Source organism: Pseudonaja textilis, chromosome 11, assembly GCF_049901715.1.
Source record: "Pseudonaja textilis isolate UNSWEBS1 chromosome 11, rPseTex1.2, whole genome shotgun sequence".
NCBI lineage: Eukaryota > Metazoa > Chordata > Lepidosauria > Squamata > Elapidae > Pseudonaja > Pseudonaja textilis.
This window is the reverse complement of record NC_142000.1, coordinates 14,828,910-14,856,896: the sequence shown is the minus strand read 5'-3', so window position 1 is coordinate 14,856,896 and position 27,987 is coordinate 14,828,910. Positions and strand designations below refer to the sequence as shown.

Below are 27,987 nucleotides of genomic sequence, written 5' to 3'. Positions count from 1 at the left end.
AATATTTTCTTTTTTAAAAAAAACAAGTTTTATTTAGTTTTCCACATCTCTTTTTAGTGAACAGCGTGATTACAGGTTTCACATATACATACAAATATGACTATAGTTACAAATTCAGTTTTTGTATCCAGTTTCTTATCTTAGCAATGCTTTTATACATTTTCCATTTTATTGTATTATTCCAAATACCTATCTCATTATTTAATTCACTTATATTAACTTCATAATCATTATACTTTAGTACTTTTAAAAATGTTTTCTTTTCGATCTGCCTCTTGTAATAACTATAACTCTGCCAAGGACACTCCTGCAATCTGTCTGATCGCGAATCGTTTGGCATTTGAGCAGCAGATTCCCAACTTAAAGTATAGTGAAACTTTGAATTTACATGGTCCTATGCAGCAAACTTTGGATGTAACCGACAGAATCTGAGTTCAGTCTCAGATTTCACCAAACATTGTTTATTGCTAACTCAATCTGAAAAATATCTGTTCATTTTATGTGCATGAATTACTAGAATTCAGACAGATAGTTTTATATACAAATTAGCTACTGTAAAACTTATCTAAGTATTTTTCTTTCCAACTGGACTATAAGACTGAGGATTTATTGTTACATGGACATTGCAACTTCATCTACTTTCTATGTGATATACTTTCATAGTATTTTCAGGACCATTCTCCCTATATATTTTTTCTTCCAGTGTTCCATCTAGTATAGGGAAATGAACATATATCTGAGTGTAGAGTGTGGCTTTAATTTTGAATTCAGAAGTTTAAAAATGTCCTCTAAGTATAAAAAGACTTGGGAAATTGCAAGATAAAATATCTGGTGCAGTTGCACTTCGAATGGAAACTCACAGCAGAAGCGAAGAAATTTACACTCTTACTTTGCCAATATAATCCATAAAAATCTTCACACGATCGAGATCAATGCCATTTGCCCAATGACCTCCTTTCTTGAAATAGGAACCAACAATCAAGGCATTTGCACTTAAGTAGTCCTTCACATTATCCAAAGTCACACCAGACCCCACCAGTACTGGAATCTTCACCGCAGATCTGACTTCTAGAGAAAGTAAATAAGAAAAGTCATAATAGAACTTATAATAAAACTTGTCAGGGAGAATAGCTGAGGTTGTAATGACTGTACATCAGGGGTGTCCAAACTTGGCAACGTTAAGACTTGTGGACAAATTGATATTAAAACTAAAAGAGAAAGAAGAGTCGAAGTGTTATGAAATTTGGTATAACTGGTTGAACAATAGAAATAAAGATAAAGGAAATAAAATTATAGAAAAAAAGTAAATGAATGTATATAAAGATGTATAAATGTAGATATTTATAAGAGATTGATGTGTAGAATAATTTGTATAATAATGATGACACAGTACTGTTAAAATCAAGATTAATGTGTGTTAAAGGTGAAAAAGAACAATAAAAATTATTATCAAAAAAAAAAAAATACTTGTGGACTTCAACTCCCAGAATTCTACAGCTGACTGGGGAATTCTGGGAATCCAAGTCCACAAGTCTTAAAGTTGCTCAAAGTTGGATTCCTCTGCTCTACCTGTTTCAATAGCTCCCTTTTTATACCACGGTTTCCCTACACCAAGAAATGACTCTAGTATTTCCCTGATCCTAAGCCGATCCTCCTGTACAGATTGTCCTTGATTTACAACCATTCATTTAGTGACCATACAAAGTTACAACAGCACTGGAAAAAGTGACATGTCTAATCCTGTTTAATCCATTGCCAGCATCCCCAGGGTCACGTGATAAAAAACAAATAAACGGATGCTTGGAAACTGGCATGTGTTCATAACTGTTGCAACAACCAGCATGTATTTGAGATCTTCCAAGCCAACTTCCGACAAGCAAAAAATCGTGGGGAAAGCTGGATTCGCTTAACGACGGCCTGGTTTGCTCACTGACAGTATTTCACTTAACAACCATGGCAAGAAGATCATAAAGTTGGACATAACTCACTTAACAACCCAGCTTGCTTAGCAACGGAATTTCCCAAGTGTGGTGGTTAAGTCAAGGATTTACCTGCAGATCCTTTGCATATTTTTTTTGATAACAATGAATAGTCAGGAGCAACCAATCATAGCCATTGTTTTTTCTTTTAATGACCCTGTAATCCCTTGTATCGGGGTGGAGTTGGGGCAACTAAATGGAGCTGAATGTTTACCAGCCGGATTCCCTTCCTGTCACCAATACAGAGTTCGCAGCAGATAGTTTCTCATTGCGCCCATATATATATACCGACACACAGAGAGACACAGACACGCACAGAGACAGACAGACAGACACACCGAGCCAATACTGTCTCTTAAATTGCAAATGAAAAGACTGCACTTCTAAGTTATTTCATTAACGTTTTACTCTCTCCAGCAAAACCACCAAGAGCAGCCCCGGTGCTTTGACTCTCCTGCCCTCTGAGGAGTGCCAAAAACAGCATTAGCCATGCTGGAAACGAGATAATATAATCTCACCCCTTTTCAGCATAGCTCTCAAAGAGATGAGCGTGAAGATCAAAAAAAGCCCATCGGCGTTAAGCTGCTCAGTGGGCTTATTCAGTTCAATGATGAAAGGAACCCAAACGGCCTGCGCTTTAAGCAGCTGCAGGAATTCCAAAGGCAGACTCGGGATCAATTTGCTCGCGTAGAACGATTACATGGCCATTTCTTTTCTGTTTTCTTTTTCTGAAGAAAACCTGGCCCACTAAGCCCTCTCTGATCTATTTTCATCGTACAGAATGGCAGCGTTTAGGGTTCCATTTATCTTGGTTAGTTGTAAGATCATTCTTGTCGCTGAAGAAAACACTGAACGTCCTCAGGCAGATTTAATTGCGTGTGTGTTGATGGTGATGTGTGTGTGCATACATATTTATCTCTCCCTTTCTCCTTTTATCTATCTATCTATCTATCTATCTATCTATCTATCTATCTATCTATCTATCTATCTACAGTATCTATTTATCCATCCATCCATCCATCTATGGTATCTATCTACTGATGGTATCTATCTACGGTATCCATCCATCCATCCATCCATCCATCCATTCCATCCATCCATCTACGGTATCTATCTATCTATCTATCTATCTATCTATCTATCTATCTATCTATCTATCTATCTATCATCGTCTGTCTGTCTGTCTGTCTGTCTATCTATATCTATCTATCTATCCATCCATCCATCCATCCATATCTACCTACCTATCTACAGTATCTATCTACAGTATCTATCCATCCACCCATCCACCCATCTACAGTATCTATCTATCATCTAATATATCTATATATCCATTTTCTCTCTCCATCCATATATCTACTTACCTATCTCTATCTCTTTGTCTCTATCTCTCTGTCTCTAATCTATACATCTATCCATTCTCTCCATCTCTATCTATCTATCTATCTATCTATCTATCTATCTATCTATCTAATCTATCATCTATCAATCTACCTACCTACCTACCTACCTACCTACCTCCATCTCTTTGTATCCCCATATTTATCTTTTCCATGTATCTCTCCTGGCTACCTCCCTATATCCATCCATGTCTTTCCATCCATCCATCCCTTCCTCCATTTATCCATCTCCCTCTGTCTCCATTTCTATTTCTAACCCTGTCCTCAAACAAGCATTTTTCCAGTATTTCTGTTCTCCCTTCCTCAACTATTTCAAAAGAAAAATAAAAGAAACACAATGAACCTCTAATCGGGTTGACCCATTGGTGTTTAGTGCAACATTTCTGAAGATGTTGTTTTTCCCAACGAAGCATCTATTTCTGAGCTATATATACTATTTTCCACCTTCTACACTTTATACCTTCTACGCTTCCACCTTACACTTTAATGTTTTTATTAGGTAAACCTTTCAAAAAAGGTTTTGAAAAGATTATGGGGAGCGGTGTTATTAATGCCTTACAGCTATTATCAGTAATTAAGCCTTTCTATTTCTCCCCTTTTTTATTTAATTAAGAAAAATGAGAAAAATATACACTCTATTATACAGTTATATACTTCCAATTAAGTTCAAGCATGTCGTATGGAACCTAACACAGCTGCCCTAGCCAGAAAAGGTGCTAATAATATTTGTTTTTAAATGAGCTACTTAAAGGCAACCTATAAAGAACACACTCAAGAAGTATTTTTCATAGCCACAGAATTCAGAACCAAAAAAATAACAATTTTAAGTTGCAGCTACCAAAATTTCATTTAAATAGGAAGAAAAGCCTCATGGTGGTGAGATACAGTAAGTCCAATTGTGGAATATTATTATTCCTACGGAAGTTGTGGATTCTCTGATTCTGAGGGTTTTATTTATTTTTATTTATTGATCAAACTTTTAAAACCACCCATCTATCCCACAGAGAGACCCTTAACGCTCCCTTGATGTCTATCTCTCACAGATGGTTTAATTAGTTTTCCTGCATATTGTAGAGGAGTGGATTAGATTATCCTTATGACCTTTTCTACAATTCTGAGATTAAAATGGAAATCCCACAGTGGAAGACTCAAGCAGCTCACTATACTTTATATTTTAATATTTGGAAATATTTTTTTTTTCCAGTAAGGATAGCTAAGTAGGTAGATGACAGACCAGAGATCTTCAAACTTGGCAACTTTATGACTTGTGGACTTCAACTCTCAGAGAGGTGAAGTCCACAAGCCTTAATGTTGCGAAGTTTGAGGACCCCTGTGACAGACAGACAGACAGACAACACAAACATAACAAAATCCAAAACGTAAATAAATGTCCTTTAATGCCTCCAACTTGGCCCCACTGTTCAATAATTCTCAGTTAGAGATAAAACATACTCAAAAATAGTCTTCAAAAGAAAGCAATACAGTCCAAACTTAATGAGCAAATAAAGGTGAAATAAAAAAACAAACAAAGTACAATGACAAAATTTCCACAACGGACCAGGATAAGTAATTACCAAATTCAAAGAGATAACAAGGCACAGTCTGTTGGAAGGATGCCAGCCAAGATAACTTCAGCCCCAAATAACACACACTTTGCTTCTGGCAACACTGTGTTGTAACTGTGTGTCTTATATACTACTCTCCCCAGCTGCAACCAATGAAGGGAATCATGGCCACCTCCTCTCCCATAAGCCAAGTTGTTTCCTTCTCCGTTCCTCCCTGCATGTCCTAGGATGAAGAGGGGATGGGCCTGGTTCATCCTCTGACTATCCAGCCAGCCTCTGCCCTTCCCCAGCCTCCTCCACAACCTCCGGAGCCATACCTCCACTCCCTGTCGGTTGTTCCTCTCTCCCTCAGAGTCCGTCTCTACCAAGGGCATGACAGATAGATAGACTCTCCCTCCCTCTCTATCTATCCCAAGGATGCTTAGATCTGGCCTATGGGACTGCCCTGGAAACAATGAAGGACCAGCCTGCGGTGCCTCTACTAGTGAAAACGGAGCTTGGGCAGGCCGCAGGTGCCCTCCAGGCTCCGTTTTCGCTGGCAGAGGGCTGCAGGAGGCCTTTGCGACTGAAAACGGAGCCTCGATGAGTGATGTGGAGCTGGCCACACACACACACCCAGCCCCCCTGTGGTCCAACACAACCCTGATTCGGCTCTCAATGAAATCACGTTTGACACCCTTGATAAGACAGATTTCAACAGATCTGAAGAAGGAGCAACTGGATTTTAAAATGTAAGGTTTAACAAAGATGACAGGAGCTAATAACTACCAGAGCAGTGTCTTTTGAAGCAGGTGATATAGAAATGTCCTCACACATAAATAACATAAATAACCAACCAACCAATGGAATCCCTCCGTGTGGCCTTTCTGGTTCTTACCTTCTAGTTCTTTGGGATCTGCCTCTGACCCAGTTGCAGTTCCAGTCAACACAACCCCATCAGCAAGAAAGAATTCAGCAGCCTTCGCGGTGTCTGCCACTGTGACGTCAGCTGTCAGTGTATGAGCACTGGGAAGAACATGGATACAACTTTTGTTAAGTTATCTAAGGCTACTTTACTCATTAAATCTCTTCTTATACCAATTCCTTTATCAAATCAAGGACAAGTGCAACGGCATTTGCTGGTTAGTTGTGGCCAAAACATAGAGAGCCAGAAGGTGCTGGCATAGAAACCAGGAGACGGTGAGTTCTAGGCCTCCCTCAGGTATGAAAGCTGGCAAGGTGTCTTTGAGCCAGTCCCTCTATCTTGGTCCAACCAATCTCACAGAGTTGATTTCGTGAACATAGGAGGTAGGAATACTAGATATTAGATATATGAGGATATGATCTCCACTTTGAGTCATCTGTCTGTCTATATATGTCTAGATCTATGTCTATATTTATTTATCATCCATCCATCCATCCATCCATCCCTTCGTTTTATGACCTTGTAATCCCTTAATTCAGTGTAGAGTTGGGACGAATGGATGGAGCTGAGTGTTTACTGGCCGAATGCCCTTCCTGATGCCATGCAGAGTTCACAGCATTTTTTCTTTGCGCCCTAGGAAAGAGAAAATCTGCTGCTACCTAACATTGAACTCTCAACCTTCCTAATGGAAGGCAAATGTCTTCACCGCTAGGCCCCTATGATGTTCGGACGGTCAGTCCATCTGTCCATCCATCCATCCATCCATCCATCCATCCATCCATCTTTTCATCTATCTATCTATCTATCTATCTATCTATCTATCTATCTATCTATCTATCTATCTATCATCTCTTCAACAGTGTCCAATTTTGGGGGACTGCCTGGATACGTCCCTGCAGTTTACTAGGTTTTTCAGAAGTGGCTAGGTGGGACTAACCACCTAACCACCTAAATAAAATTATGACCTGTGCAGAATCAGACAGGCTAACTAAACCTAGAATTGAAAAACAAGGGGAAATCTGAGTACTATGAAATGTGGAATAAATTCTATCAGTGGCTACATGCAAGAAGGCAAAATCAGAACATAAGGAGCTATGATGAACAGAATAATTAGCAAATAACGTATCAAACAAAATGATTGTAAATGGTGAAATAACATTTATATATGTATAACAATTGTAACACCAGAACGGCTGCACCATGTTGTATTCATACGAGATATGAATTCATTCATATATATATGAATTAATGAATGAAGGAAGGAATGAATGAAGGAAGGAAGGAAAGAATGAATGAAAGAAAGAAAATGTTTTTTCTATTTTAAGGAATAAAATAGAAAAAAACATTTTATGCAATGTACTGAAAATAAATAAATAAAAAAAACCTAAGGAAAAGTCTTGACAAAAGAAAGAAAGAAAGAAAGAAAGAAAGAAAGAAAGAAAGAAAGAAAGAAAGAAAGAAAGAAAGAAAACGAGGACATTGTTGTCCCTGCACTCACACATAAGAATCCAAGGGCATTCCTCACTGTTTCAAACTCTCCTAGAATTTATTTAACAATGTCCTTTACCACGCTATCTTGCCTAAAGATTTACCTGGTAAATAGGAGCTTTGTCATTTGTGAGTGATGTGCATGAAAACAAGAAGGTCACCACAATGCAAAAAAAAAAAGAGAGAGAGAGAGAGAGAGAGAGAGAGAGAGAGAGAGAGATCCTACAATGAGTGCAGAGAACAGCAACAATGTTGATAAGGGGCCTGGAGGCTAAACCATACTACGAACGTTTGAGGGAACTAGGTCTGTCTAGACTAGTGAAGAGAAGGACTAGGGATGACTTGATAGCTGTCTTTCAATACTTGAGGGGCTGACCCAGAGAAGTGGGGGACTGATCTATTCTCCAAAGCTCCTGAAACCAAGGCAAGAAGTAACAGGTGGAAGATCATTAAAGAGAGAGCCAACCAAGAACTAAGGAGAAATTTCCTGCCAGTGAGAAGAATTAGTCAATGGAACAGCTTACTTCCAGAAGTTGCTCCACCATTGGAGTTTTCAAGAGATGGGACAGTCATTTGTTCAGAACAGCATAAGGCCTCCTGCTTGAACAAGGGGTTGGACTAGAAGACCTTCAAGATCCCTTCCAACCCTATGCTCTATGTCAGAAGAAGTAGAGGAAGAAGAAGAAGGAGAAAGAGGAGAAGGAGGAGAAGGAGGAGAAGGAGGAGAAAGAGGAAAAGGAGAAGAAGAAGGAGGAGGAAAAGAAGGAGAAGAAGGAGAAGAAGTTGGAGGAGAAAGAGGAGAAGGAGAAGGAGGAGGAGGAGGAGGAGGAGGAGGAGGAGGAGGAGAAGAAGAAGAAGAAGAAGAAGAAGAAGAAGAAGAAGAAGAAGAAGAAGAAGAAGAAGAAGTAGTAGTAGTAGTAGTAGTAGTAGTAGTAGTAGCAGTAGTAGTAGTAGTAGTTAATTTAAGTGGTTCCTGTGGCCAAATTTATATTGATTTATTTATGGAATGAGCGAATACTTTGCTCATCATGATGGTGCTTTACTGTCCATAGCAAACAGTATACGATAAAATAATAAAAACGAACATTTAAAAGACTTTAGAAATTAAAACCACACCTGTCGGAATGCAGTATCAGGCATCTTATTTTCAGAAGGATCGCACTTACCTGTGCTTCTTTTTAATATCAGCAAAAACCTGGACGTGTTCAGCTCCGATTTGCTTGCGGTATCGTAGCAAATTTCCAGCGCAAGCGTTCAGAATCCCTTCGTCAGCCACATGAGCGAAAACGAAGCCTTCAACTCGAACAAAATCCGCACCTAGAAATAGCAATAAACAAATAAATAATCAGGGCTGTTGATAAAGCTAATTAATTCAGCTTGGTCCTCAATTATGTCTAATTACCTTTCCCAGATGATGCCCAAAACAAAACAGGTTACATTAGAAAGACCAATGGGGTGTTTAGCAAGCCAAACACAGATAAAGATGTTGCAGGAAGAAAATGTCAGTTCAATCTTTCTCTTCTTCCTTCTTTCTCCTTCTTCCCTCTTGTTCTTCTTGTCTTCCCTCCTCCCTCCTTCCTTCCTTCCTTCTTCCTCTTCTTCCTCCTCTTCCTCCTCCTCCTTCTTCTCCTCCTCCTCCTCCTTTCTTCTTCCCCCTCCTTCCTTCTTATCTTCCTCCTGTTTCTTTTTCTTCCTCTCCTTCTCCTCTTCCCATCTCTTAACATAAGGTATTTTAAGAATAGTAACCCCACAATTATGCATATAATTTTAAAAGAACACCAAAAGGAACACCTTTGCAAAACAAACAGGACCAGGCTGTATTTCTAGGATAGAAATTCAAGAGTTGACCATGAAACAAAAGAGAGATTTTGTAGCACAAGGAGATTCTTTCAGTAGCGAGGGCTAGTCGGGATTGTATCTGGCATCACCCAATTTAACAAGCAGACCTCTCTTCTTTCAGCAGCTTGTATGAACAACAACTTGCGGTTTTATTTTGCTAAAAAGTTGCTCTTTTAGCATTACATTGCAAGGTTTCAAAGAAAGGAAGATTTTGGTGTCCTGGAGGCCCAGCAGCCTCATTTGATTGCTGGAAACTCTAGGATCATCGATGAATTTATTTATTTGTGGTGCTTTTGAATTGATTTGGACCTAGACTTCAAGTCTCTGCTGTTTTCTTGGCAAGGTTTTCAGAAGTGATTTTGTCTTTTTCCTGGGGCTGAGTGTGTATGACTGGCCCAAGATCACCCAGCTGACTTTATCTCTAAGGTGGGTCTACAGCTCACAGACTCCCAGTTTGAAGCCTGGTGCCTTCATTATTACATGTAGTCCTTAACATATGACTGTTTATTTTACAATGGTTCGAGGTTACGACGGCCTCGGTAACAGTGGCTTCTGGCCTGAAGTTACAGCCACTGTGCCACCCGATAGTCATGGGATCATGATTTGGATGGCACTGCCTTGTGGTCATGTGATTCCCAACCTGCAACCTTCAAAGTTGACTTCCAACAAGCAAAACTTATTTAAGCCAGATTCGTTTAACAAGCCTGTGAATCACTGAATGACATGAATTCCCTTCATCACCATGGCCAGTCCCTTAATAACCAGAGGTGGCATTCAGCCAGTTCTGACCAGTTCTGGAGAACCAGTAGCGGAAATTTTGAATGGTTTGGAAAACCAGCAAATCCCACCTCTGACTGGCCCCGCCAACCCCATCTCTTCTCTGCCTCCCGAGTCCCAGCTGATTGGCTGAGTCTTCTTTTGTTGCCCTGCACAGGAGAACGGAGCTGGAAAGCAGGTTCATGGATAGGGATGGAATGGGATTTTGCAGTAACCTTCCCCCAGGAGTGTTGTGAGAAAGGAGATTTTATAGTATCCTTTCCCTTCCGCGCCCACCAAGCCACGCCCACCAAGCCACGCCCACAGAACTGGTAGTAAAATATTTTTTGAATCCCACCACTGTTAATGACCATGATAGAAATGGTCCTAACATCGGATCTGGTCATGTGATGATTCCCTTAACAATCACATTGTTTAGTGACCAAATTTCTGCTCCCAATTGTGGTCGTAAGTGAAGAGCTACCTCTGTACCGAATTGGCTCTCCAAGGGAAACAGCACTCTTAACCTAGACGAAATGAAACCTGTGACTTTAGCTGTTGATCACAATGCCGGCAACTGAGCAGCTGCGGAGCATTAGAAGATCAGGCTGCAAGGATTAGCTTTTGACTTGAATGTAACATGGTCTAATTTTTCAATTACAACATCAGAGAGGAAGGAAACAAGGGAGGAGAAGGAGGAAGATGAACGAATAGTGTTTCTAAGAAATGGGATCTGACTGCTTTTGAGCGTTATCAAGAAGAGAATCAAAATAATAGCTGCCGAGGAGAAGACATTTATAGTTGCATCTTTACCGATGCCAGAAATATTCCACAAGTCAATAACGCACACCACCATTCTACGCAGCCTCAAACAGATGTGGTTAATTAAATCAGGAACTCGGTGCAGGAAATTATGCACTGCTGAAAAACACATGGTACACCTGTTAATAATGAAACAGTTGGGAAGGAGCTTGGAAAATGGTTCCAGACCCAGGAGAAACGCTCAAGTGTGTTCAGAAACAAAGGGGTGGTGTGGGAATCAAGAGGAAACACACTTCCGGATAAGCCAGTGAGATACATAACACTTGGTATTAAGGACAAATTATTATTATTTTTTTAAAACAATTTTATTGGTTTTTGAAGACAAACAGAAATAAACAAAACATAAAAACATCCAGCTTTCTTTCATAAATATACAAGCAGTGTGTCGGTTGGTTTACCAATTTTTTGCGCATCCATTTCGTAGTCTCAATTACAGTTACCTTACATAATAACTCATATTATCAATCAAAGATTAAATACCCTAGTATCACTATTAAAACAATGATTTGACTATAATTTTATTCATTCATACTTTGCGAGATAACTATAATTTACTTAGTTTATTTTATAATAATTCATATAATCCTACCAAATCTATCCTAAAAACATTTTATAGATATATCAAAAAAAATTATATATTCATTATTTTCTGGAATTCTAGATATTCTATGATTGTGTTTTATTATCTAACCTATGTTAATATAGTTATGATGGGAGATTTCAATGGAATTGTAGGTATTAAGGACAAATTATTGTGCTATTTAGGCATCCCGCAAATCAAAAAAGAAATAGGTTGCAGGAATCTGTGGCCCCTCAAAACTGCTTGTGAGTGCAGTGATTTTATAACAGCTGTGCATTCTTAGGAGTTTTATTTTATTCCTATTCTTGCTCTTCCTAGCAGTAGGATTGATCACTTTGTTCAGAATCAGAATAGAGCTGGAAGGGACCTTAGAGGTCTTCTAGTCCAGCCTACTGCTCAAGCAGGAGACCAGGGGTAGGGAAACTTGGCTCTTCTATCACTTATGGACTTCAACTCCCAGAATTCCTGAGTGAGCCATAAAAGGTTCCCCATTTCTGGCCTACTCGTTTTTCAGTTGTGGGGGGAATCATTTTTTGACTTGAATGGGACTGTTCAATATACAAATGTAGGGCATATAAAGAATACAAATTCCTTGTGTGTCCAATCACACTTGGCCAATGAGGAATATTCTGTAAAGAATAAGGAATATTCTATTTTAGCAGTAGGATTTCAATTTCTTCCAGTGCTTCTATGCAGCGACATACTTATTCATGATTTCTATAAATATTTGGAAATACCTGGATGCTGGAAACAGAAGTTGCTCGTTTTTGCATTCTGGTGCATTTATTTTTAATTACACATGCATAAAATCAAGAATCCAATGGCACCGAAAGTTTTAGAAATCTTTGTATACTTCACAGCTGCAGGTCTTTGTTGATGTACGACCGCAATTGAACCCAAAATTTCTGTTGATAAATGTTGTGGTTTGCCGGCAGCAGGTGCAGACAGCTGAGGTCTCAGAGAGCGAGGACTCAGATGAGGGGCCTGCGTGTGATGCAGGGATGGAGCCAGGACCATCAGGGAGTAGAATGCTGCCTTTAGAGATTGTGGAGGCTGGCAGCAGTGATGAAGAGGACCCCGAGGAGCCTGTGCCCAGTGTGTGCAGGGCTGCTCGAAGGAAAGAGCAGCTGCAACAGCACGGGTGACTCAGGAATAAGGCTGCAAGGTAATGGCCCCTCCCTTAAGAGATAAAAGCCAGCCGAGAAACCGGAGTTCTTTGCAGGAAGCAAAGAAGTTTTGCACTCAAGCTTTGTGAATGTTTGAAATACCTTGGTTGGTGTTTGGAGACTGTTTGTGTTTGAAATATTTCTTAGTAACTTCATCTAGTGTTCATGGCAGCCTTGCACTATCTTGGCAAAGCTTGTTCTTATCAGAGACAATTAGTTTGAAACTGCCTTTTAACTGGAAAGGAACAGAATTTGTAAAGGATCATTAAAAGGTTTTGCTGTTACCTCCATTTCGTGTTTGCTTCCTTGGAACAAGGTTTGGGTCAGAACAAGTGTTCATAAAACAGCTCCAAACAGATAGAAGGAGATACTGTTCTCAGGCAATAGGACTTATACATCAAGCGGTTCGGTTAGTCCTCGGTTTACAACAGTTCATTTAGTGGCCGTTCTAAGTTGTTCAGTGAATTTTACCCCATTTTACGACCTTCCTTACCATAGTTGTTAAGTGAATCACTGCAGTTCTTACATTAGTAACAAGGTTGTTGAGTGAATCTGGATTCCCCACTGACTTTGCTTGTCAGAAGGTTGCAAAAATGGACCATATGATCCTGGGACACTGCAAGCGTCATAAATATGAGTCAGCTGCCAAGCCTCTGAATTTGGATCACGTGACCACAGGGATGTTGCAATGGTCATAAGTGTGAAAAATGGTCAGAACTCACTTTTTTTCAGTGCCGTTGTAACTTTGAATGGTCACTTAAGTGAACTGTTATAAGTTGAAGACTACCAGTACTAGAAATTGCGCACGAATACAGAGAAAAACATTCAGAAGTAAACCTTAATTCAGAATAAATGAATATGAAGAGCCGTCCCTAAGTTTAGAAAAGAAAACAGCGCTTGCATTTTAAGTCTTTTAAAGAAATTATAGGAAGAATATTAGAGTAAACAAAACAGCGGAGTTATAAAGTGCATTTTAATATGAAGACATATCTGCTGTTTAATCAGTCCTGCTTATTGACGGAAGGGACTAATTGCTTAAGTAAAGCCACGCAATCATCTGCAACGCTAAAGGGAAAGAAGTGGCATTATAGTTTCTGAAAACAAAACATAATAGAAAAAGTGGTGCCAAAGCTAGAGAACAGATGTTAGGTATAACAGACAATTCATCCGTCACAGTCAACATCAAGATACATTTAAAAAATCTATAAAAGTAATATATGTCCTCAATATTAATCATCTTTTATACATATGCCGTATACCATACAAATGAAATGCTTAACTTTTAATTCACTGTGCCAGCCAAGCACAGCCAAGGGTCGGTGGGTAGAATTTTTTTATTATTATTACTAATGCTCCAGTCGTAAAGAAAGCTGGCTTCATTAAAATACGTAGTCATGCTTTCTGTCTGAAATGCACCAAAAGCAAATTAAAGTCTAATTATTCGTTCGACAAAGGATGTCTTAATGGCACGGTGCCTTCAAGTGCATGTTTTTTGAAGCGCTAAACACAACATATTTCCATCAGCCCTACAATAACCCTGTGAAAAAGGTGGGTGATTTATTGTTCCTTTTTTGCACAAAGGCTAAAAAGTCCATCCATACCAAAGTCCACCTCACTGCACAGGTTATATGTCAGGTTATAATGAAATGCGGTCATATAATTTTGGTGTATGTGTGTGTGCAGGAGTCACAACTCCAGAACCGGTTCATCAGTAGCTTTCAGGGGAATCTTTGTAACTTGGAATATTACTAGTTCTTAAAACTTATCTACTGCTTCACAGTGCTTTACAGCCCTCTCTAAGTGTTTTACGGAGTCAGCCTCCTGTCCCCCAACAATCAGGGTCCTCATTTTACCCACCTCTGAAAGATGAAAGGCTGAGTCAACCTTGAGCTGGTCAGGATTGAACTCCAGAAAGTGGGCAGAATCAGCCTGCAATATTGCATTCTAAGGATTGTGCCACCAAGGAAGGAAGGAAGGAAGGAAGGAAGGAAGGAAGGAAGGAAGGAAGGAAGGAAGGAAGGAAGGAAGGAAGGAAGGAAGGAAGAAATAGCGCTTAGACTTATATATTGCTTCATAGTGCTTTACAGCCCTCTCTAAGCGGTTTACAGAGTCAGCCTCTTTCCCCCAACGATCTGGGTCCTCATTTTACCCACTTTGGAAGGATGGAAGGATGAGTCAACCTGGAGCAGTCAGGATCAAACTCCTGGAAGTGGGCAGAGTCAGCCAGCAATACTGCATTCTAACCACTGTATAACATGGAAGGAGGGAGGGAAGGAAGGAATAGCCCTTAGACTTGTATACCACTTCACAGTGGCTTTTACAGCCCTCTCTAAGCAGTTTACAGAGTCAGCCTCTTGCCTCCAACAATCTGGGTCCTCAGTTTACTGACCTCGGAAGGACAGAAGGCTGAGTCACTAAGCAACTGATTGCAGGTCAAAGTGGGTAAATTGAGGACCCAGATTGTTGGGGGCAAGAGGCTGACTCTGTAAAGCGCTTAGCGGGGGCTGTAAAGCACTATGAAGTGGTAGGAAGTTAAGTGAAGCGGTCACTTTAAGAACCCTTTGACTAATTTAACAACGGCAGTGATTCAGCTTAACAACTGGGGCAAGAGAAGTTGTAAGACGGGACAAATTCACTTAACCAATTTCTTTCACTTCACGAGATAAATTTTGGGCTCAACTGTAAGTTCTAAGTGGAAGACTACCATCATTCCTTCGGTTCCCCTAATTATTTTCCATCCTCAAAAGAAGAAAAGAGCTCCATTACACCACTATAGCGCTCATGTTAATATTATCCGTGGTCAGCTCTGAAACACATCAAGAAGAGAATAACTTTGATAAGACTTATTGAAGCTGAGTTTTACACCTGCTGCTAATAAAACTGCACACCAACGAAAGTTGTGCAAAGTGTGTGCAGGAGGGAAGGAGTAGGGATCAGAAAGCTTAGGGCATAATCTAGGCCTTTGAGCCTTGTGCTCCTAGAGCCGATTTTTCTCTGGTTTCCATTATTTTTTGTAATGTTAGGAATTATGTCAACATCAGGAGAATACAGAGGCCTGGGAAAATGAGCATTAAATAATCACAAAGAGAAAGTCGCAGCTCTCAAGTTGGTGCTATAATGTAATTTATTTCATGAGAAGACAGCAAAATGTGTTGCAACTTGTGTCTTTCTCGGGACAAAGTTGATGTATTATTTTAAGTGAATTGCTTTTGTTGTGCTGAAAAATAAAAAGGGCTCTCGAAGAGAAAGGGAGGGTAGAAACCCAACAAACGGCAATAATAAATAAAACTTTGTAGCTATTCCATCTGTCACTCCTTAATGGAATTTTTTTTTTTTTTTTGCTGGAAATAATAATAATAATAAAAAAAAGAGACCACAGTGGTAGAAAAACAAAGGTTAGGAAATGAAAAATGACCCTGTTTACGTCCCTCTTGTGTACCATACTTGAAGCAAGCAACTACTTCATAAAAGCCGTAACAAGAAGCATTTGAGTCATATGAAATCCATGCTCCTCTAAGGAAACCCACAGTAAAAGAAAAAATCCAGACGGTATTTATGAAATCACAAGTTCCCATCAACAGTTGAGATCTGTCAACTCTTTCTTCTTCCAGGTGGGAAAGATAAAACTTACATCAGAGGTAGTCAGAATTAGAATAGAGATGGAAGGGACCTTAGAGGTCTTCCAGTCCAGCCCCCCTGCTCAAGCAGGAGATTCTATACCCGTGATGGCGAACCTATACCACGTGTGCCGGAAGTGGCACGCAGAGCCATCTCTCGGGGTACGCCAGCCATCATTCATTGCTCTTCTGGATTCAGCTGGTCTTGCGTGTGTGGGAGCGCTGGAAACCGGAAGAACAGCTCCACAGAGTGCATTCATATACCAGCCAGCTGGTCTTTCACATGTGCATGCGCGGTAGAAACTGGAAGACCAGGTGGCTGGCATGCATGTGCATGCCAGGAAGCTAAGCTTCCGGTTTCCGGTGCACGTGCTTCTGTTTCGGCACTCTGTGCTGAAAAGATTAACCCCACGGTCATGTACCATTTCAGACCAGTGGCCATCCAATCTCTTCTTCAAAACCTCCAGTAATGAAGCACCCATCACTTCTGAAGGCAACTTCTGTTCCAATGATTAATTGTTCTGACTGTCAGGACTTCTCAATACCAGGTTGCTTCTCTCCTCTGAATTATGGCCACTCGTGATGGTGGTAACTTGAGGAGGAGGAGGAGAGGAGGAGGAGCAGGAGAGGAGGAGGTGGTGGAGAAGGAGGAGGAGGAGGAGAGGAGGAGGAGGAGGAGAGGAGGAGGAGGAGAAGAGGAGGAGGAGGAGGAGGAGGAGGAAATTCTTCACTTACCTGAAGCAAGGGCAACAGCTAAAGCTTGCTGATTTGCAGCACAAAGTATTTGAACCCCAATGGGGAGTGTGGGACACGCCTGTTTTACCGAGGCACAAATCACTGCCATAGCTGCCGTAACCTCTGCACCAACGTCGAATGTGTAAGGCCGGTCGTGCATATTTTCGACAATCAAGCCGTCCTGTGGGGAATAAATGCAGAAGACGCTATTCAAGTCAGAAGAGCTTCGGAAAACGGCTCGAGGTAGAAGAATCAAGAACTACGAAGCAGAAAGGACCGGGCAGGTACTTCCTGATTTACGACCGTAATGGAGCCTGCTTGTTAAGTGAATGCATGGTCATTCGGCAAATGCCATGGTCTTTAAGCAAAGCCGTTGTTCACTATGGGGCATTTTTGCTGAAAAGTGGGAATTCAACACTGGTTTTGGGCAAAAAGTGTAGTTGTGGGACCACAGATGCTGCAAACAGGTGTAAATGTAAGCTGGCTGCCCAGGGTCCTAAAATGCAATTATGTGATTGTGGGAAGGGTAATGGGGGCTGCTGTTGAAACTCTGGAACTAGGTTGCAAGTTCTGTTTGGAGGGGTCTGTCATAACTTTGTATGGTTGCTAAGAAACTGGCTGTAAAGTCTGTAGTCCTCCAGGTCATGGTTGTCCCAAAGGTGCTTATTCAGGAGGCCGCTGGACTTTCTTGTTTTTCTTCTTTGAAGACATTTTGCTTCTTATCCAAGAAGCTTCTTCAGCTCTGACAGGATAAGTCAGAGCTGAAGAAGCTTCTTGGATGAGAAGCGAAACATCTTCAAAAGAAAAAAACAAGAAAGTCCAGTTGCCTCCTGAATAAGCACATTTGGGAAAACCGGCTGTAAGTTGAGGCCTATCTATATCTGTCTGCTCAGAAGCCTAAAGCAACTCTCTGGAAATTCCGCTTTGGCTACCAAAAAGTCACACAAAGACATCCACTTGGATGTGTGTGGTTAAGTTCCTGGACGGATGCTTCTCGCTGGCGTGAATACAAAAGACTGCTATGTAGGAGAACTTGCAGAAGTTAATAGCAAAAGCTTACAAGATGATGGAGAAATATATTTTCCCAATGTGTTTCAAAGCAGCTTACTAAAATGAAAACAGGCACTTGGCCCCCTGTTCAGCCTTCCTTCCACCATCTTATGTATCCTATATATCTCATATATTTTGCTGGCTGCGTTTGAAAGACCACATCCTGACTTAATCAGGTCTTAATAAAGACTTAATGCGAACAAGTTTCTTTTTCTGACTTGTGCACGTTGCTTTTTCTCATTCCTCCTTTCGAGCATGTAATAATTAACCTCTCAAGTTCTCAATTAGCCATACTTCTTCGTGATGTATGAACTGGGAAATGACAGTTGCTGGTTTCAGAAAAAGGTAAAAAAAGACTTGGAATCTTCACCTAGCTTCCAAATCGTGGTTTAAGTTCCGGATGCATTTCCCAGTTCAGATATTCCCCAGTTCAGGCATAACAAGAATATGATTAATAGAAAACTCTCTGAAATATTTTAGTCTAATCATGTCTCTCTGGGAGGGGAGGGAATAGCTACAGCGTGTCAAGAATCATGGTGTGTGGAACATTTTCTGTTCTCCTATTTTGCTTTAAATCAAGCATAACAAGAAAGGAAGACTGCTCTTAAATATGGGTGCTCCATCCCCGGGAGATTTTAAAGAAGAGATTGGACAGCCATTTATGCAGAATGGTATAGGGTCTTTGCTTGAGCAGGGGCTGGACTAGAAGACCTCCAAGGTTCCTTCCAACTCTATTATTCTATATCCTGTAACATTTTCATAGGTGAACTCAATAATAGATGACCCAGGGTGAGATACAAAAGCAACGAAGTCACAAAAACAGGTGAAGTCCCTTTAATTCCTTCAACTTGGCTTCAAAGGTCCAAATATCATTGACGGGAATTAAAAAAAACTCCCCCACAAACAGTTGTGAAAAGGAAGAACTTCTGTTCAAACTCAAAATACATATAAATTATAAATAGAAAAAACAACACAAACCACACTGATGCAGTTAATGAGACGAGGCAGGGTAAGGGCTTGAAGACGTCCACAGATATCGAAATACACACACTGGGAAGGACGCCAGAACTCAGATAAGAACCGACAGACTAGAATTATTTCACGCTTTGTTTCCAGCACGGGGCCATGCACAATTTGTCCTTTTAAACAGTCCTCACAGCTGCAGCCCATGAAGGGGATCAAGGCCCTTTCCTCCCCTGTAGACCATGTCATTCACGTTTCTTCCTTATTCGCTCCTCCCTGCGTGCCCTAGGATGAAGAGAGGATGGGCCTGGATCTTCCTCTGAATGCCCTGCCGGCCTGTGCCTTTCCCCAGTTTCCTCCACAACCTCCAGAGCCACACTCCTACTCCCTGTTGGCTATTCCTCCACTCCCTTGGAGTCAGATTCTAAGAGGGGCATGACAAGAGCTTTGAAGGATAGTATCACTGTTAATGAATCGAAAACAATACTAACAAACTTAAGGCATTAAGGTAATATTAGATAGGGAGATATATTATATTAGCGTCTGTGTCTCAAACAGAAAAAAAAACCCAGCATATTTAACCCAAATGTCATCAGTAATCGTCATCTTCAAAAATGTAGCTTTACACAGGTAGCCACAATCAATGTATAAACATAGTGAGGTTCAACCCACGAACACTTATAATTATGTCAACAGCATCTTTTATAAAATAGCAGCCACAAAACAACTGATAAAGATAGTAAACTTCAATCCACAGACATTTAATTATGTCACTTGCATCTTTCCAAAGAAGAGTTTAAAGTCTGTTGGCCTTGAATTATAGCTGCACATTTTCACTAATGGTAATCCCCTCTCTTCACACTCTGGGTAAATTTCGAAGGAAGAATTAGGACTGAATAATAATGTTTAGGGACAATACATCACCGACATCTGAAGTTATAGCTTCTCCAGTAACATTAATGATGAGTTACAGATATTTTACAGACAAATATTAGTAATTCTATAAAAATGTCACTGTGTTTCTCTCCCTCCACCCCAATCCTTTTAGAACAAAAACATTCGAAACTGGCAAAACTGAGAGGCCTCTAAACTCCTTGGAATCTCTTACCGCATATAATCTTGTCACGGCAACTTTGATTGTGTTTGGCAAAACAAGCACAGAGCAGCTATAATTTTTCAGCACAGATGGCATCATGTCTGAGCATTCACTTGTTTTCATTTATACGCTCTAACATTATAAATCTTCCATATTTATTACGCTCTTTTTAAAAAGAATCACTAATGCATCAAACGAGGCACCTTTAAAAAAAAACCCTGAAGATGTGCTTTCATCAGTCATGTCTGCACACCCTGAAATAAAAATGTATGATGTACATGTGATTTTTTGGGGGGTGGGGGTGGGGGAAGGGGAGCCAGTTATTTTTCTATTTCAGTTTCAGCACTCCTTATCCCAAAAAAGAGGCTTAGGAAAGCTGTGAAAAGAAATGGATACCAACTAAAATGTGATAAAATTGGGAGGAAAGCTTTTGAGTTCTCCCGAAGGCCTATAAAACTAAATGTTAAACAGAACAGAGTTGGGGAAAAATATTAAGAATTATGGACTTGCATCCCAAGTCTGCAAATTACAGGCATGTTATACTGAAATGCAGGGTAAACAGCAATACACAAGAGAAAGACTCCAAAGGTGTTTTTTCAAAAGTCAACTCTACTTTTTTTCCCCCCTTGAAGACGTTTCGCTCTTCATCCTGGAAGCTTCCTTAGTTCGGAACTGAGTTTTTGACTCAGAACTGAGAAAGCTTCCTGGATGAGAAGCAAAACGTTTTCAAGGAAAAAAGAAAAATCCAGTTGTCTTTTGAAAAGCACCTTTGGGACAACCATGACCTGGATGATCGAGAATCTCCGCAGACATTTAACTTCCAATGACTTCATGTAAGATATCCATGCATACTGTTAGCGGCATGGCATATATGGTTTGCCAATGTCTTTTTGTAGAATTATTTTTAAAGATTCCTTTCAATGGTTGATTTTCAAGATATCTTGATAGCCTCCAATTGCAATCATGATGCTAGCTAGGCCTGGATAGCTTCCAAACTCACTCAAGATTAATCAGGCTTTGTTATCTTGAATGCTTTGTACTCACACTGAAGAATTAAGATTAAGAACTAAGAACATTCAAAAACAGGGAAGAAAGTAAAAAAAAAAAAAAGGACTTACAACACCAGCAGCCCTATACATTTCAGCCTCTCCACGGGCTTCTTCAATGATCTGAGCCAAAGGCAATGTACTGCAGGGTGATCCTGCAAAGACGAAGATATATATTCATTAGTGCACTGATACAATAGTGCATTCATTAAACTTTGCCATGCTCAAAGACAAGTGTATTAAAAAAGGAAGCAAACGATTACCTAACCTCATCTTTTAAGTCATTTGTATGCTGATTACTTCCTCTGACATTAAAGAACCATATTTTATTTATTTATTTGGCCAAGTGTGGTGAGACACCCACAAAGAATTTGTCTCCAGTACAAAAGCACTCAAGTGTATCACTGAACTGAGTTAATTCATACTATCCACACACGCCTTCAGAAATAAATGCAAAGCCATCTGATTTATGAATTTCCTTTCCTTCAAGACTAGATCATATAAGTTGATACAGCTTTGGGAGCAAGTTTTAAGGCAGACTTGCTCTGTAAGTGCAGTGGAAGAAGAAACCTTGATGGAGAAATTGAGGTAGACCAATCTAATTGGCACAGTCCAATATAATGCAAGGATCCAGTGGTATTGTCCATACTTTGCAAACAAAATGTCCCCAGTTTGAACTCCTGGTAGGCTGGCAGAGATGTTAGAGATAACTTTATTGGAAATTTACTTTACATCCGCCAAGGTGGGTAGATCAATTGGTCTATACAGTCTATGGTGGTGCAGTGGTTAGAATGCAGAATTGCAGGTTAACTCTGTCAATTGCCAGCAGTTTGATTTTCACCGGCTCAAGGTTGACTCAGCCTTCCATCCTTCCGGGGTTGATCAAATGAGGACCCAAACTGTTGAGGGCAACATGCTGATTCTGTAAACCGCTTAGAGAGGGCTGCAAAGCACTGTGAAGTGGGATATGGGTCTAAGCGTTACTGCTATTGAATAGTAGGAAAACTATCTTCTACCTTCTCACCCTTATTAACATCCCCATTTATCCCATGTCTTTTAAAGAGAAACAGCAACCAGAAGGCATTCACCTGGCAATGCTCTCACATGGACCATGCCAAGGACGACCGATTTCAGTCGCCCAAAAAGCCGCAGAAACTTCTGCATCTGGAGAGAAGAGAAACACGTTGACATCAGCTCCTCGACAGCAAACTGCACTGAAAGAGTATACAACGAGAGATTTATCTCCTCCTACATCAGAGGTGGTATTCAGCAGGTTCTGTCCAGTTCTGGAGAACTGGTAGCAGAAATTTTGAGTAGTTCAGAATACCATCCCTGACTGGCCCTACCCCCATCTATTCTCTGCCTTCCCAGCTGCTTGGAGTCCCAGCTGATTGGCTGGGTCTTCTTTTGTTGCCCTGCACAGAACAGAGCTGGAAAGCAGGTTATTGGGGTAGGGAGAGAAATGGGGATTTTACAGTATCCTTCCCCTGCCACGCCCGCCAAGCCATGCCACACCCACCAAGCCACGCCCATAGAACTGGGAGTAAAGATTTTTGAATCCTACCACTGTCCTACATACTCTAATAATGCAAAGGGGGAGGGGCATGTGAATGTGCTTGTACGGGTAAGTGTGTTCTGCCCACACTCCGAACTTGCTTTCAAGATTCACAATTTTCTGGGACTCTTATTTCTATGGCGATCTCCCCCATCAAGAGTTGGCCACTTGCCTCTTTCAGACGCACAGTGTTGAAATTTCAATTGATGTAAGAATTGTCATTTACTGTCCAAAATAATCAGCAGATTTTATTATTTGGCCCACTAGTTGGACAAAGCTCTTAGGATGATATACATCTGTACAAAATGAAAGATAATAAAAACAGAGGTCAGTTAAATATAATTTAACGAAGAGCAGTCATGGTAATCTTCAATTACAACCGTTCGTTTATGATTGTTCAAAGTTACAAACGGGATTGCAGAAAGTGACTTATGATTTATGACCTTCTGACAAGCAAAGTCAATGAGAAAGTTACATTTGCTTAACAAACAGGCTACTAACTTATCAACAGCAGTGATTCACTTACCAACTGGGGCAAGAAAGGTCATAAAATGGGGCAAAACCCACTTAACAAAACTGAACCCCAGAAATTTGGGGCTCAATTGTGGTGGTTACATCAAGGATTGCCTTGTATAGCAAACATTTGAAATTTAAAAACCAACTCACTCCAGGGAAAAACCTGACTAGTGAAATATATACTAACTGCACCCTTAAATATGCAGAGGGCAATTAATTCCAACCCGAGAAGGAACCCGGAGCCGCTGGTCGATTTTGGAAAAATGGCGATGAGATGCCCCGATGATTGGCACCTCCCGCCCCACAGATGGGCCGGGGGTGCAATCCCTAAACTCAGTTGAACAGATTTGCCAGGGAGCAACCGGGATCTCTCCAAAGTCTGCGCCCAGGAATGCACTTTGGCAACCTCCCGCTTTTCCCTTCCACTGGATTCCACCCCGCCCCACCGGCAACCAACTGTGGGCTCAGTATCCTCCCACCCACCTTCGGGGATTCCCCCCGTCCCTCCCCCTTCCCCCGCCGCCAGGCTCCCACGCGCGCTCGCTAAACGCGGGAGGAACTTCCCCGCTGGCTCCTCCACCGCTTATTCGCGCTCAGCCCGAGCTTTACGCACTGGTTCCTCCGCGCCCCGCCTCGCCTCTGCGGAAGCCCCGCCTCTCCGGGGGGCTCCCTCCGCCCCTTCCCCCCCCCCAGCTCCGGAGCCCTGCTGGCCGGTTCCCCGCGCTCACCTGGATGGGGGGTCCCTCCGCCTTTTACCTGCCGGAGCCCCGGCCCGGAGAGGAGGAAGAGGAGGAGGAGGAAGAAGAAGCGTCGGTGCGCGCGCGGAGAGACCCGCGCCCGAGGCTGCGGGCGCTGCGTAAATGCCTTCGCTCGGAGCCTGGGCCCGCCCTGTGCGCCAAAAGCCGCGCTTGCGAGCCGCGCAGGGGACCCGCCGCGCTGCGAGGAGGCGCCCAACGCAGGCCCAGACGAGCCCGCCTTCCTGCCAGCCCGCCCGCCCGCCCGCCCGCCAACGCCGCAGGGGCGCACGCCAGCGCCGGCAGCCAGAAAGGGGCCTCCTTCCCTCCCTGCGAATTGGGGAAGGGGCTTCTCGGTGGCTCTTTGCAGAGGTAGCTTGAAAAGAGGGGAAGGGGGTGGCAGGGCCTGTCCTAGCCACCCCCACCCTTGAACCATTGCATTTATTCTATTAAGTAGATTGTGCGGTTTTGCTTGAATAATTTGAGGGAGGGGGCTTCCGATGTACCGTCAGTGGCCGGCACATGTTGGCTGAGCCATATTTGGAGAGAAGGGGCTTCTGGAGGTGTTTGCAGAGGTGTCTTTACAGAAGGGAAGGGGGGATGGCAGAGACTGTCTTAGCTCCCCACTCCCCTTATAACCATGGCATTTATTTATTATTATCTATTTTATGGTTTTGATTTAAGGCTGGAGGGTGGGGCAAACTTCCTAGCCACCATCGGTGCCGGGCACATGTTGAGGGAAGTTGTGGCTGAGCCATATTTGTCCTGAGGGGGTTTCTGGGATTGTTTGCAAGGGTATCTTTAAAGAGGGGGAAGTGGATAGATAGTAGGGCCTGTCCTAGCCTTCCCCCTCCCCTGATACCCATTGCATTATATTATGTCTATGATATTGAAGGCTGGGGAAGGGTCTTCCTGTCCCCATCAGCTGCAGGCACATATTGGGGGAGTTTGGACTGAGCCATATTTGGGGGGAAGGGGCTTATTTGGGGTGCCTTATTTTCCTATGGGTTTTTGATTGCTTTAGAGGGTGGGTCCTTGATGCTTGCTGATTTTTTTATATATACATATTATAAATAAGTCTAACATTTTAAATACAGATACTTGGTTTCTGAACAGTTTTCTAGTTTACAGTTCTTTGCTGTTGTAGGGCTTCTGGCCTCTTGTTAGGCCAGCAATTGTTTCTTTTTTGCTTTCCTTATAATCCCCCCTGCCCTCTGGCCTTGCTAAGAGTCACATCAGTGGTCTCTTTTTTAAAAAAACCAATTCTTATTCTGGCTTTGCATCTTTGCATCCAGGAATGGTTGTTCTTTCTCTTCCCCTTTTTTTTTCTTCTATTTTTTTTTTTTAAATCAAGTTACCCTCATAGCTCGCAATATTGTTTTTACAACTGATTTAGTGAAGGGGAAAAAAACAACACAACAATCTGCAACCATTCTTTTTTCTCTGTTTCAGTTTCTGGCCGGGCCTTATCTTGATTTCTCCAAACCACCATGCCTGGTGAGAGGTGAGTTGCATATTTGTCTTATGCTCCGCCCCCTTCCTTGGTTTCTGAAAGTAGGCCTTTTGCTCTCTTCTCTAAATTAGCAAGAAAGTTTCTGACTCCAATAATGAAGATTCAACTTATTGCTGGGTGTGGTTGCTTCCTATCCTCCTTCCTTGCTTTCCTTGATTTTTTACCCCACCTTTATTACTTTGTAAGTAACTCAAGGCGGTAATAGTCTCTCCTACTCCTATTTTACTTACAGCATCCTCGTGAGGTGAGTAGGGTTGAGAGAGTGATGGGTCTAAGGTCACCCAGGTGATTTTTATGACTAAGGTGGGACTAGAACTCGCCATCTCCTGAGGTCCCCATTTGGACCTGTTTCCATAAAAAAGAAAACACCGGGAGCCGTAAAACCTTTCCCTGCGCCTCACTTATTTCCTGAGCAGCCACAAAACTAGCATATAGAGTTGAATTAAAGATTAGGTTTTCTTCTGAAACGTTTTCTTCTCTTGGATTTATCCATGGTTAGCCTACTAAGGGGTCAAAAAGCTCAATAAATCACTTGCCGCTGGATGTTGCATGTTGGCAGTTGTGATGCATATTTTGAGAGACAGGGAGCCACAACACAGGGATGAAAGAGCCACATGAGGCTCCAGAGCTACGGGTTACTGACCCCTGAGTTAAGGCTAGAATTCACCATCTCCTAGTTTCTAGGCCAGAGAAGGCTAATCTTTTTGGGCTCCTGTGCCGATAATTGAGTGCCAGCACCCAGAAGGCAATGCGTGCGGGTCCCCCATGCCCCCTGCGCAGGCGTGAGCAACACCTCCCCTGCGTGCTGTGGGTCTGCACATGCATTCATGCCCCCTGACCATACATGCCAGATACCTGACAATCAGCTGGCGGGCGGTGTGCATGGATGCACAGTAGACCTGCTCTGGGCAAGGGCTCGTGTGTCAGCAGTAATGGCTGTACATGCCATTTCCAGCACGCATGTCATAGGTTCACCATCGCGGTTCTAGGCCAACACCTTAACCTACCACACCAACTATGCTGAGTGGGAGAGGATTAAGTTAGGTCTCCTTATTCATATCAATCATATACCCACCTTTTCCACACAAGTGATTCTGAGTGGCTTACAAAATTCAAACAAACCCCTCCCAGCCCCCCAGACATCAGTGGAGCAAAACTCACCTCCTTGCCCAAATGCCTGGCGGGGGTGAACAGCTGGGTTTCCAATGCCTTGAGAAAGACTTAACAGGGTTGGGCTATCGGAGCCTCCAGGGGATGTAGGGCAGAAGGCATGATTCTAGTAAGATGAACCTTATTTAGAAGAAGGGATCCTCAGCATGACATCTCCACTACATTTGGTGGGGTGGGCAGAAACTAAAGAAGAAAGGTGAGTCCCACAAGCAGTTTTGGAAGTTAAGCTGAACCCTTCACATGAAATGAAGCTTACTTATTTGGCCAACAAAATGGCTGTCAGGGCCATCAGACTTATGATTTGAATGGGGGGTGGCTGCCAGGGCTCTGACAAACCACCCCCATTCAAATCGTAAGTCTCTAGCTGCATCCCTCAGAGTAAAAAAAAAAAAAAAGATTTATTAGGAGTGACCATGTCGGCATTACCTGGGTGCAGCCGACTCTAAGACACATCATTCATTTCACCCTTGACCCTGGTCTTCCCCCCACCCCCCTGGATGTATATTCTCCAATGGGACACCTCCCTAGCCAAGAGTCATCAATCATGCTGTCCAGTAATAAACTTGTGCGCCAACAGCTTTGGCTGCCTAGCAGTTATCTGAAGCGTTTAAGGAATGCACTGCTTCCCCCCCCCCCCCTTTCTGCTGGCAACTAAAAAGACCAAATAAGTAATTTTTTTTAGTTGACAATGACCTTGGTTAGTGGAAAGGACCTGGAGTATTAGATCTGATGGGACAGACAGAAACCACTAGTAGAATGGTGGTCCCACACATAGCCTGGCTTTATGCCATGGAGGACTTTACAGGTGATGACAGCACCTTGAATTATACCTGGGAACCAATGTAGTTTGCAAAGCATCAATTAAGTTTATTGGCATAATGAAAAAATGCCCCCAAGATTGCTTATTGCAACATTCTGAACCAGCTGCAGCTTCTGAGTGATCTTCAAGGGCAGCCCCATGTAGAGTGTGTTGTAGTAATCCAAATGTCTCTTGTAGTGACTGCAAGGACAGGAAACTTGAGAAAGCCGAGAGGGATGGTGCTCTTGAGTTTGTTGTTCGAACCCGCAAAAGAAAATCTGATGTCGTGGTAAGTATCCAATCGTAATGGATTACTCTCTGTTGTAAAATAAGCACATGGCCGTCTGAGCTAAGTAAGATCGTGGTGTAATCCAACACAGCTGGAACTTGCAGTTTGTTTCATTCCTAGCATCTCTCACTATTGTCTCTGCCTGAAATAATTCTACAAGTTGTAACTGATTAGTATTTGGAGGGCCTGTAAGTTCTCCTGGAACCTGACGGTAGGAGATCTTACAAATTGGTAGCATTCAAACAAGAGTCTTCTCCAAATACTTCTGGAGATAACCAGGGGTTGGAGGTGAAATCTTTCTGTGTCTGTTACATCATCATCTTCATTTAACGAAGGGGTGCAAGGTGGAGTTTGGGCGACTGAATGGAGCTAGCGGAGTGTTTTAATGGCCGGATGCCCTTCCTG

At 42.0% G+C, this 27,987-nt stretch overlaps 2 protein-coding genes and 1 long non-coding RNA gene across 4 annotated transcripts in view; 1 reads left to right on the top strand and 2 right to left on the bottom strand.

Moving 5' to 3' along the window:
* Positions 1-27,987, bottom strand: part of LOC148124842 (uncharacterized) — a 75,985-nt gene that overhangs the window by 24,123 nt on the left and 23,875 nt on the right. The window lies entirely within an intron of this gene.
* On the bottom strand, positions 21-24,021 carry LOC113445032 (uncharacterized protein F13E9.13, mitochondrial-like). 2 transcript variants are annotated; one of them, XM_026714013.2, is made up of 8 exons: positions 23,806-24,021; positions 22,734-22,857; positions 22,095-22,170; positions 21,079-21,161; positions 16,852-17,032; positions 8,503-8,653; positions 5,822-5,949; positions 21-1,068 (listed from the first exon to the last, which is right to left on the bottom strand). In XM_026714013.2, exons 3-8 carry the CDS (start codon positions 22,168-22,170, stop codon positions 878-880), a joined length of 810 nt encoding a protein of 269 aa, XP_026569798.1. In that variant the 5' UTR covers positions 22,734-22,857; positions 23,806-24,021; the 3' UTR covers positions 21-877. The 2 variants fall into 2 exon arrangements, with proteins under 2 accessions (XP_026569798.1, XP_087796778.1); XM_087940652.1 differs by lacking the exon at positions 23,806-24,021 and adding an exon at positions 23,691-23,718.
* The window catches only part of CCNE1 (cyclin E1), a 17,308-nt gene continuing 13,127 nt past the window's right edge, over positions 23,807-27,987 (top strand). Inside the window, exons 1-3 of the mRNA XM_026714011.2 lie at positions 23,807-24,183; positions 25,264-25,315; positions 27,492-27,582. Coding sequence (XP_026569796.2) covers positions 25,302-25,315; positions 27,492-27,582 — 105 coding nt within the window. The 5' untranslated portion in view covers positions 23,807-24,183; positions 25,264-25,301. The remainder of the gene's footprint in view (positions 24,184-25,263; positions 25,316-27,491; positions 27,583-27,987) is intronic.